The sequence below is a fragment of the Botrytis deweyae genome (genome assembly GCF_014898535.1).
Source record: "Botrytis deweyae strain B1 chromosome Unknown BDEW_029, whole genome shotgun sequence".
NCBI lineage: Eukaryota > Fungi > Ascomycota > Leotiomycetes > Helotiales > Sclerotiniaceae > Botrytis > Botrytis deweyae.
The window spans coordinates 184157-196059 of NW_024066236.1; the positions used below are offsets into that span (position 1 = coordinate 184157).

Here is an 11903-nt window from a genome sequence, read left to right on the forward strand (position 1 = left end):
TATGATCAAGTGTGCAGTAAAGTAGTATACACCGTCAACTTGGAAACTTCCACTAGCTACCGTAGAAATCCTGCTTCGATACCCTTTCCTACCAATCTAGCTCACCACCAATGTGCTCCATAGATTTCCCCGATGTCTTATCCTTCGTAGCTCCGTCAATCTATATGATCCCGTCAACAAACCTCCTTTTCTTTTTGCATCAACTTGAACTTATAACTTTCACCAAACCAGCTACACTCTCATCTATTAACAGCGCCACTTCCTCTAATCCAAACATTCAAACCTCTGCATTTCCCGTACCAGTCTTCATCCATCTATTCGAAAATCAGCAATATCACGCGAGAACGAAATAACAGTTACCACCCCAGATTGAACACAAATATTATTCAAAACTCGTGCTCAAAATGTATCTCACAAGACAAATAATTAACCCCTGCTTTCGAGGAACCATACGCGGTATTTGGAAACGGACAGCTTGGTACTGCATATACTCGTAATATTGAGACCCGACAATGGTCACTTAAACAAGGTAGCTATAACAGATTATCAATATCATAAGAAAAAGTAGCTCCCATCTGATCTGCCACATGACTACGATTGTACGAGAGGATATCTCAATCCACTATTCCACTCTCAATATTGCGAAGAATGAAACGAAGTAACGAACGAACAAACATCCGGCAGGAGTAATTTTACAAAGAAGAATAGTTCAAAACTCTTGACCATCGGCTTCTCAATGAATGGGACTGAGTGAGGGATTCGAAGTACTGAAAAGAGACTGTTGAAACAGATAGGTGGGATTCTCAGTCTTCTTCTTGACATGATACTCGCCATACATCTTTGAGGAAGTGATGAACATCGAAACGTGGATCGTGATTTCATGTATGTAGACTTGTCGTTGGACCTTGGTAGTAGCCGATCTAAGAGGAAAAGCCTACTTAGCTTCTACGACCCACTCACTAGAGATTTCCACTCTATTAAAGTCAAGAAAATATAAATTGACAATTCCCGATCGACTTTGGCGCCGGATAGCTAGCTCAGATATTGCCTGGAAGAATACACAGTGGATAACTTGAACAAGCAGTTCATAAAGACCCTAAGACTAACGCAGGACTTGGAACGAACAACCGATGAATTTGAGCGCAGCGGAAGGTGTGAGTGCGAAAGTAGATTCTAACCTGGGAACGGAGGTTACAACTTTAAATATCAACAACGCGGGAAGTCTATGGAGCTTGAGACAGAAGTTTGTAGGTAAATTGGCTGGTCTTGAGTCATTTTGGAGAGGCTTGGCATGTTGAATTAAGGTGATGAGATTCATACCTCATCAATACAATGAATGCATTTCCATTTAACAGCAAGAATGATGACATCTTTAGGATCTACCTATTAAGTGTCAATTATGACTTAAGCTACTTAGACGTCGGAACGAGCGTCAACATCAACGAGGTATCTCGCCCTCTCTCACCATTTTCACTTCCCAAGTGAGAGTCTTGAGGTATCAAAGGAAAGGAATCTAGACAAGTAAGATTCAATAATGAATCTCTTCCATGAGTAAAGATTTCACCTGTTATTTAGTCTTCAGTTCATGAGCAAAGATGACTGTTTCTTCATTCAATACCCTCGTCTCCACTTGAAGAATAACTGGTGTTTTTCTTACTATTTTGTAACAACGCATGTCTCAAAATTCGAATCAGATATGCCACAAATTAAGTCATTACACCAACGCTTTTGATTGATTGACATATCACATTTCACTCCACAAGTAACTGTTAAAATCGTTCATATTCCATCCAGTGAAGCAGACCAATTTTCATGTCAATAGGGTATAGATTCATGCAGTTTTTGTAAAGTTCCCTGCATTCATTGCAGAAATTATTACTACAACGTAATGTTTGGTATGTTGGTACAATTGCAAAAGCCTAGCATGAATGAAGCATCTGATACTTTTCAGAAATGTCACATTTCAAGGCATTTTCCACTTTCCATCTCGCTCCCGTGCCACTTCTCCCCACTTTCTTTTTCGCAGTTATCATTCCTCTATTTGTAGAAGTCGAATTTATCGGCCTAGAAAATGTTAGAATATGTTGATATGAAATTTTAAGAGTTGATGGATTATTCAGCTCTATACATACCTCTTGTGCACCCTTAACTTGACTAGAATAGGCATCTTCAAGATCAGATTGAATAATGTTATATCTATTCTTCCTTACTGCTCTCAAACCAGCTTCTTGCATGATAGCTGCAATAATAGCACCAGATAATGGATCGTTTCTGATGATTAAACTATCAAGATCGACTTCAGGTGACAATGACATTCTCGACGCAATAGTAGTGAAAATCAAACGTCTCTCTCTGCGATCGCGAAGATTGGGGAACTCGATCTTTCTATCCAGACGACCGGGACGAAGTAAAGCAGGGTCGAGAGTATCGGCACGATTGGTGGCCATAATGACTTTAACGTTGGAAGTTTGGTCGAAACCATCCATTTGGTTCAAAAGCTCGAGAAGAATACGTTGAACCTCTCTATCAGCTCCGGTTTGTGCATCGAAACGCTTTGTGGCGATGGCATCAATTTCATCAATGAAGATGATAGCTGGGGAGTTCTCACGAGCCATACGGAACACATCACGGACCATACGTGGACCTTCTCCAAGATACTTTTGTACGAATTCGGAACCAACGACACGGATGAAGTTTGCAGTTGTCGAATTTGCTACTGCCTTGACAAGCATAGTCTTTCCTGTTCCTGGTGGGCCATATAGTAAAACACCGCGTGGTGGATCGATACCAATTTGCTTGTACAAGTCGAAATGTGTTAATGGAAGTTCGACGGCTTCTCGAATTTCTTGCTTTTGCATATCAAGTCCTCCAACGTCTGCGTATGTAACATCGGGTTTCTCATCAGAACCTAACATGGCAATTGATGAATCGGCCTCGGGGGGTAAGATATCGACTAACGAATTTGAGTGCCTGTGGAGAGCGACAGAGGAGGATGGTTTTAGAAGTTCGCGATCGAGGGTGGATAGAATTCGAACAACATAGTTCGATCCTGTTGATGATTGTACGATACCAGTACTGTTTTGAATGTGTTAGTATCACTAATTGCTGGAAAGATGAACAAGTGTGTGTTGTACTTTTGATCAATAGCTTCCATGAATTGACCTATCACCAAAGGAACACTTTGAATACGTTTGATCTCTTCCTGAGCCCGGACAAGCTCCCTCTTCAAGCTTCTGTTAAAGTAACCATGATTAGTACTTGTATAAATAACAGATAGAGTTCAGATCGCATACCTTTGTTCATCCTTGATATATTCTTCTTGAAGTTGGATATATCTGTGACACTTAGTTAGAATTTCACTTCTGAGGATGTATCCAAGACTATACTAACTCCAAGTGCCTTTGAAGCTTCTTCAACGTTGAATATTCATCACTTCCATCGGTTCCTAAGCCCTCCAGCGAATCTATGTTTGGTATCGAGGATGGTAATGGTTTTCGATGGGGCAAAGCCTGAGTCGCAGGGTTCTCTAATAAAACGTCACCCATATTGAAGATCTGCCGGTTCGATGTGAATGCGGATGTATGGTAGTGGTGAGATGTGGGAGATGGTTATGATGATGTTGTTGTTAAATCGTTTTCAATTCAAGTCCTTAGAAGGCGCGCGTAGTTGTTAGCCTAGCTGAAGCTCAAGGCTGGCTCGGTGTTTGAATCATGCTTAGCTAATCAACGTACCATTCACGTGATGTTATCTTGTGCCTCACATCCAAGGCCCTACAGCATATCTCACTCGGGTGGGAACCTTGCTGTACTATGCTTGTTTTAGACTAGCTCTCAACTAGTTAGCCCCATCTGTGACTCCACCAAATACGGGGGGTATTCATATTAACATTAATCTATCTCCAGGCTCTCGTTTACCTCTTTCATTCTCATACGACTCAAAGCAAGTCATATACAACGACTTTGGAAAGTAGTTACTGAATACCGGTTTGGCCAGAAAGATCCCTTTTACAAACTTTCGACTTTTCTTTGATTATCACCCAAATCTATCAACGTCCAGCTCGTCCAGCTGCCAACCATGTCGTCATCTATCACGATTCCAACTAGAAATTCCAATAAGGCTGCTGCTACAGCAAGCCCAAGCAGCTCCTCGTCATATTCAAGCTCTCCTACAACATCACAACAATCTCCATCATCAGCTGCTACTTCTCCAAATACTCGATATGGATATGATAGGAGAAGAAGTCTTTTGAGTAAGTGCTTCTCCTCGTTGGTGCTTAGAACCTCATATTTCCGGAAGATAGGAGTTGTGAATTGGTGGGAGTATAACGGATCTTCGGACGGGATCATCAGTCTCATGTCAATCAGCAGAGAACATGACTAACATATCTACTTCAGGCACAGCACTTGCAAAGGAAGAACATACTACAATTAATATCGGGGACCCTGACGGCACACCACGACTTGTACGTTATACTGCGGCGTGAGAATGCTATGATTGAATGTGTACTTACGAGTATTATTTATAGATCACTTGCGTGCGTTCTTCACAAGGGTTTGATTGGAATCCAGGTAAAGAAAGCCCTATGGTCCTCCTTTCTAATATGTTAATAATTTGTGATAGAAATATTCTTCCCCTCCTATATGGAATCCGATTTCGAATCGCTCGAACGAAAGCGCGAGCCTGTTCTTGAAATTAGGTTGAGCGATGAGGAAATCAAGCAAATGTTCCCTCAATAGGTTGTGTACAAAACACCAGTGGTGGACGTTGATATAAATCGATGGGTTTGGGTTGCACATTCTGGCGCCGAGGGTTTGAACATATCATTACGATTTCACGGGTACGGAGGTGCGTTATATCTTAGGTAGCCTGGTCAGCGATTGCGAGTGGCATATATTATTATTTAGGGACTGGTGGTATTTGGTTTTGTTAGGAGACTTAAGGAGTTTGGATACAATTCTTTTGGTATTTGGTTATTGGGTGTAGCGGACTAGGCGTCCCTCTTTTTACAACAGATTCCCCTTGATCAATCCAACTATTTTTTAACATGCATTGCTAGTCCATAATTGCTTCTTGATTTTCTGATAAAAAAATTATGGTGGCGGAAAAGAAAGCACACCGAACTCAGCCTCATGTGAAGACCGACCGCATCCATAGGCTTCATAGGCTACACTCGGGGCCACCGAAATGTTGCGATACAAGAAGTAACACCAACTGCAAATTCAACCAGAAAATCATGACTACTAGGAGGTATATCTCAAATAATTACCCAGGTAGCCATATTATGAGATTTTTTTGAGAGATTATTCTTAGCCGGCTGAGATATTTTTTTGATGCCATTTCCATTCGTGATGAAGTCATCGCTAAAGTCTCCCTACTGTAGTTACCTAGGTAGCTACTTGTGCCGATGATTCCGTGTTTGGTTTTTGGTTTTTAGTCTTGTTCTTTCCGTTCTGAATATAGATTGTATACTTAAAATACGACTGTGTGCTCGGAGTATAAGACATTCCTCTTTCTTTTTCTTATTCGATTCACAAATAACTGAATCGCTCAGTGCTGAAATGACTCCATCCCCACAAGATGTACGGTTAGCTATCAGCTTTCACTATCTAAGAACCCCACTCGTGTTATCGTGACCCCGGCGCTAATCGTGGTTAGCTTAGGTTGAGCATGCGGAGGGTATGGATTAGGTAATCGGAGGGGGGGGGAGGGGGCTGGATCATGTATCTTGTAAATACCTATCCCGTGGGAGATCTAGTTAAGAGAGATGATCAAAATCGTATTGTTCGGTTGATGTTAGGCAATCGAGGCAATCTTCTCAAGAAAGTTGTCTTGTTGTGGCTAGCTCACTCCGTCCTATAATCTTCGATATCCCTTTCATCGTCAAACCGTGTGTGCACGTGCATCTGTACGACTGGATTCAAGATCCCGATAACATTCAACCATTGGTAGGCCTTGGATTCGAACTCACTGCTATAGAGATTATCACAATTAAACCTGTTTATGCGTGCACCAGCATTATATAAGGATGTTGAAGGGATCGTTGCCAATGAAGCTACCGCGGCCAATAGATGCTTCGGTAGTGTTTAAGATCAAGTCAAAGTTTACATCAGGGATCAAAGTTTAGAGGGTGTCCTCCTCATGTTTTATTTTGAAACTCGATCATGATTGGATCATCCCATTTCTCCACAAACTATGTTTTGATGATCAAATGTATCATGTGTATTGGCACGGTTTCATATTCATGATATTCTATTGAGGTAATTTAGCAGCAACGAATGTCTCAAGACACGGAGCAATCAACCATACTTGTAACTTATCTAAATGGTTACAAAATCGTTGTAATGTACAACATTGTTACAATAATAGTGATACATAGCAGCAGTGCTGTAGCTTCTTTGGAAAATCTCGCCAAGCTTTAATGTCCTCGCTTCTTCCGCTTCTACCGCTTCCATTCGACGCTAAATTTAAAAGTGGATAAGCGCCGGACCGGCTAAATTCACAAAGTGTACTCCAAAATCAACCTCACTAACACTAATAATACTAATACCACCAATAACACCAGTCATAAAATTCGTCATATTCTCATGCAAACCTCCATCCGTTGTCGGTCCTTGTCATATCTTGCATATTTCCGTAAATCTCTCGTGGTATATTCTGTCTCGTTGAGATTCAACCGGGTAATCTGAATGAGGATTTGGAACTGCCAACGTTTGTTGAGCTGGCTCTGCTGAGGTGATGACATTGGCATCCAAGTTTGGATTGAACCAGTTTGACTGAGACTGATGCGGCCAATTGTTCATTGTATTCATATCGAGAGATTCGGTGTTCAACAATGTCCAATCATGTTGAGCCTTCGGCGAACATGCAGAAGTCGATGTTGGGCTTGGAGTTGGATAATGAGAAAACCTATCGGTCCTTTCGATCCAGATTTCGTCAACATTCTCAAAGGTTTGTTGAATAGGAGGAATCTGAAGGTTCAAGATTTCCTCTACCCTTGAAGGCATGAGGCCGTCTTTTTCCAACATCGAAGATGGAATTCGTACAGAACATTTTTGCTATAACATCGATTAGAAACTTCACTTACAAAATATTGCTACCATATACACATACCTCTGAATATACAGTAGATCCTTGGCTAACTCCCAACTCCTCCGCCGCATACTTCATCCTTCCTAGGACCCATGTTCTTTGCGATTTGCTAACAAAATCCGAAGTAGCGACGGAAAACAAAGGCCACAATATGAAAAGTCCAGATAGACCTTTCGCACGGGCATCGCTTTCATCTCCGCACGCGAAGCTGTGCTCAGAAGGGATTTTGATATCCATAGCTGTTGGTATTTCCCCGAGACAATTAGGGACGCTGGCAATAACGTCCCGAATCATTTCTTTTCCGGATATCATAGCTTTCTCATACTCCACAGTAGTTCGGTAATCTTGTGGTGAGCATAGCCAGGCAGCACATCGGACGATAGTACTATTATTGAGTAATCGCGATCCTCGGGAGAGATTCCAAATATGAGCTACCCAAACTTCGTGATACTTGTCGATCTTACCAGGAAAATATTTAGATTCGGCATATTTCTCTTCCGGTATAGCGTCGATCCATCCTATGGGCTTATAATTGCATTGAGCTGGCATTGATTCCGCCCATTCCGAGTAGCTTTGTTCTATGGCTTCAGCTTTTCGCATCAAATTCAGGACATTTTCGAAGTCTTGGGGAGTTCGTTTCGCGCTGGCCATAAGTTTGTCACATTCAACACGCGCTTCCGCAACTTTCCATTGAAGACGATTACACATTGTCGGGCCGCCCCTGGATTTGTCCCTTCTCTTAGTAAGGACTTCATTCCATTCCGCTGGGATATCGAGCATCTTTCCGTTGAGGAGACAACTTAGGTTCTGTTCTCGTAAATTAACCGACTGATCTAACCAATGACACAAACGATTTTAAACGTACCAAGTGTACTTTCACGGTCCATATCAATTCCAAAGTTAAAGGAGTCATCGGACCTTCTACATCGCGCATCTTCAAAAGGGCTGTTGCACCAGTCACATGGGAATTCCAAGTGTTCCAGCCTTCCTTCTCTTTAACGAGACTATATGCCATGGTCTACTCACAGTTAGTAACGGCATCTTCAAAGAACTATGGAGAAAATAGACCTCAAATAGCGCAAGTAACATAACCGCTGCAAGTGTTGTATCTTGAGTGGCTTGTTTAGGATCGCCTATGGCGTTAGTGACGTGACGTAATGCCTTCAAGTAGGCCTGCTCGGCTTTTGGCTTCAGCATCCTAGCATTTGGTTGATTCCCGAAGGTAGCCAGCGCCACCGCAGATAGTGAATCTGATAAAACGGCCGAAGGTTGAAGCTTCATCAATGGAAGTAAAAAGCCGAGGAAGCCACATCTCACTGCTCCATGAGGAATCAAAACATAATTTGAAAGAAAGAAACAGATTGCACGTTCTTCCAATGCCGCTGTCAACGGCGGGCATGCCAATTGTGTTCCATTCTGTATTGCTTCTATCAATCTCTGGACGTCTGGACAAGAGTTTTGCCTTGGTCTCCATCGTGTATAAGGTATTACATTAGATTCAGAGTTACTCCGATTATGAGGGCGAGCCACTTGAATTGTAGCAAGAGCTGCTGTGGTTGCGATTGCATGAGACGTTTTGCGCTGTGCCGAACTCGATCCATTACGATGCATAACGTCAAAGATTGGTCGATATCCAGGACAATCGCGCTTCAACCTTTGGCAGTTACCACAGCCTGGCTTTTTCTCATCACACTGATTTGTGTTAGTACCCTTAGTATGCTGCATTGAGGGTGACATCTACCTTGACTCGCCGAGATCTGCAGAGATAACATCCTCTGGATGGCTTCCCAGTGTTAACCATCTTGTCAATCCAATATATTATGAACTTTAAGTTTGAATATTCTTTTTGTGCCGAATCTAAAGTCAGGTTTGCTTCACAAAATTATTGTTTCCTTGAAAAAGACAGAGGCCTCCCAATAACTTATGGATGGCAGAAACTACGCAGGAGCAATGCCAATTCATCTTGTTTCTCCGTGCGAAATCTCAATCCGTGCTAGGTTTCAACCCTGATAGAACAGTTGGTTTCGGATATCACAGCTGCTAGAGTATTCGGAGTTAATCAAAAAGACATCCTAAGATTGGCTCATTGGCCAGATGAAGTTTCTAGACGTCTCATCAGTCTTCCTCTGCGCCTCGAGACCCTAGTTCCTAATTGTTCGCTACTAGCATATCACATGTATTTCCACCGTTGCAAGGATACATACTAGTGCTGATCCTCTAACACAGAACTATCCGAACTGCCGGAAAGTATGCGTCAGTACGGAAACTAAACCTTAACGTAATCCGGTAAACTCAATCCAAATCGAGACAAGACAGACGGTTTAATCAATAATGACACTTTCTATCTGACAGAATACCTGATCTGAAACCCGTTGCCCCCAAGCGCTGTCAGAGATTCGAAAGTTTAACCAACTGCAGCGTGGTAACACCCGAGCGTTCTCAAATTGAAGATTTTCCCTATCTGCTGCGCAGAACTTCTGCGCGATTTAAGGTTTCATTCTAAGTTTGTTTGTTCCCTCTGAACAGCGATGCCATAGCTTGCTTTTTTTAAAGGGCGATGCTTTACTTTATAGTCTTTACCAAATATGTGGATGGTCCTAATTTGTTCTTGATTCGGACTCTGAACGCTTGGTCATTATTCTTTCATGAAGATGGAGTTAGGTTTAAGTTTACTACTGGGGATGGAGGTCCACATTTGTTCGGAATACGGAATGTGATAGATTCTGCGCAGATGATTGCCACGCGCTTGAAGACTTGGAGGGGATGTGATACGGTCCAGGCTTTGACACTTGCGTGTTATTGCATATCACACGTCATATGTATAAGTCTAGATGTTTAGCTGGGAATAGTAAGGTACTCCTCAAACAACGAGAGCGCTCTTGTACTGGGTTGTATCTATCAGGCCCCTGGAGAAAGCTTCGTGGTATTGAATCACGACTGACACGTGCCGCTACTATTTAGTCTGGAGTAAGTAAGTGGCATCGGGATGTGACAGGCCAATCTAGTTTGAAGGGCGTGAATGGAAGAGTGGCTGTGTCTAGATTACTAGGAGTCCCCCCGCGGGATTTCTGTCGCCCGAAGAGGGGAACGTGAAAAGAAACTTTAGAGGGAACGGGGAAGAGGGGCAAAGCGGAATCGGAATAGCTATCAGGTAATGTTGGTGTGCTTGAGGGTGTATACTAGCATCGTATCATAGGAATGCATCTATCCAAAATGTGAGATTATTATGTACATAGGAAATGTAGAACAGATAGGTATTTTCGAAGGAAGTCTTAATATCTAATTCGTAGTAGCTACCTAGATATCTATTCGATGATCTACTCGTGAGTATACGTCAGAAGTAAGACGTGAAATATCAGTGAAACCCCCCGGGGCCTCTCAGAGTACATAATAAAGCTTGCACGTAAGTTTATCCAACGGGAGTAGTTTCAGGTGCAAAAGAAAGAAAGAGCAGAACCCTGGTGAGGTCAGATGATTACTAATCAACATCCGCGCACGGACTCTAAAAAGTCTAGATGCTCTGCTCTTGTGTCGTGAAGTTGTTTTCCGATAAGATGGTTACCGACTTGTGAATGTAAACAAATAGTCTGTGAAGCAAAATTGAGGCAACGACAATTTGATTCCACACTATACAGCGTAATTGATTACCAAGTACATTTATACTTAAATTTCCAAGTCCACGAGAACGAATTCCTTGATTCGCCTTTTCGGTAACTCGAGTTGAGATAGTCCAGATTTGTGAACGCGGAGAATTTATTGCGCAACGCCATTTTCTTGCTTTCATCTTTCATCCTTTCGTCGTCGCGACAATCTCTGCTGATAGCGGAGGGGAAAAGCGCAGTTGTATAGGGAAGAAGAGAAGGAAAGGAAAACAGACAGAGATAGAAAACAAATATGGCAGAACAACAACGGAAAATCGAACTCCAATCGCCAGATGATTTAAAATATCTAGTCGCGAATGTAAAGAGGGCGGCGCGGGAAATGATTGATCGTGATCTACCGCCGATAGAGGGGGAGGATGCGATGAGGAGGTTGGTGGAGGAGATCGTGGGAGAGGTTTGTGATATTTCTTTTTCTTGGATGCTGGGGATGTTGGGTTTCGGACGGGAGGAAATGTTGGAGAGACGGGAAACGAAAAGGAAATGCTGAGATTAGAGAATGGAAGAATACTGACTAGCATAATAGTACATACACAAGACTTTCCTCACAGCCTCCCCCAGCATCTCTATAAATGGCATGGAACCCCAGCGTAAACTCATAAATGCCAATCTTCAACCGGAAGAAAAGGATAAAGATATTATCGAAGAACGCGAAGAACACGAACCTTTTGATGGGCAGTTATGGGAGAGAGCAAAAGCGTTGGCGGTTAAGGAGGAAGAATTAGTGGAACAGATTGCTGCGCTGAGGAGAAATGTGCCAGCGATGGTGGTGGAGAGGGAAGGAAAGTGGAAGAAGGGGGTGGAGGAGGACGAGGGGGAGATTGAGGGGTGGAGGGAAAAATTGGGGATGGAGGATGAGGCAATTTTTGCGGAAGGAGGTAGTGGATTGGGATTGGAGAGGAATGAGAGGATGGTGGAGGTGGAAGGGGATTGGGAGAAGGGGATTGGTGGGTTGGAGGGGTTGTTTAGGGGGTTGCCGGAGGTGGGGGCTACGAGGGATAGAGCGGGACGGGCGGAGGAATATGTTAGGGGGACGGGGAAGAGAGGTTAGGATTGTGGGGATTGAGTTGAGTTCTATGGGGAGAAATCTTCGTTTGAGAGAAATGGAATGAGGCGTTTAGGTGTGGTTGTTTTCATGGATACTGGAAGATTATA

General features: G+C 42.8%; 4 protein-coding genes across 4 annotated transcripts; 2 read left to right on the forward strand and 2 right to left on the reverse strand.

Moving 5' to 3' along the window:
• Positions 1-2037: 2037 nt before the first annotated feature.
• Positions 2038-3545, reverse strand: EAE98_009596 (uncharacterized protein; the record flags this gene model as incomplete). Its single annotated transcript, XM_038957217.1, has 5 exons — positions 2038-2064; positions 2133-3075; positions 3135-3233; positions 3294-3335; positions 3391-3545. The coding sequence occupies 5 exons, from the start codon at positions 3543-3545 to the stop codon at positions 2038-2040; spliced, it is 1266 nt and encodes a 421-aa protein (XP_038806410.1).
• Positions 3546-4074: 529 nt separating this feature from the next.
• On the forward strand, positions 4075-4736 carry EAE98_009597 (uncharacterized protein; the record flags this gene model as incomplete). Its single annotated transcript, XM_038957218.1, has 4 exons — positions 4075-4249; positions 4395-4462; positions 4526-4568; positions 4621-4736. 4 exons carry the CDS (start codon positions 4075-4077, stop codon positions 4734-4736), a joined length of 402 nt encoding a protein of 133 aa, XP_038806411.1.
• A 1878-nt stretch (positions 4737-6614) lies between these two features.
• On the reverse strand, positions 6615-8890 carry EAE98_009598 (uncharacterized protein; the record flags this gene model as incomplete). Its single annotated transcript, XM_038957219.1, has 5 exons — positions 6615-7055; positions 7111-7896; positions 7955-8107; positions 8158-8781; positions 8831-8890. The coding sequence occupies 5 exons, from the start codon at positions 8888-8890 to the stop codon at positions 6615-6617; spliced, it is 2064 nt and encodes a 687-aa protein (XP_038806412.1).
• A 1782-nt stretch (positions 8891-10672) lies between these two features.
• EAE98_009599 (uncharacterized protein) lies at positions 10673-11799 on the forward strand (the record flags this gene model as incomplete). Its single annotated transcript, XM_038957220.1, has 2 exons — positions 10673-11145; positions 11275-11799. Exons 1-2 carry the CDS (start codon positions 10984-10986, stop codon positions 11797-11799), a joined length of 687 nt encoding a protein of 228 aa, XP_038806413.1. The 5' UTR covers positions 10673-10983.
• Between the last annotated feature and the right edge of the window lie 104 nt (positions 11800-11903).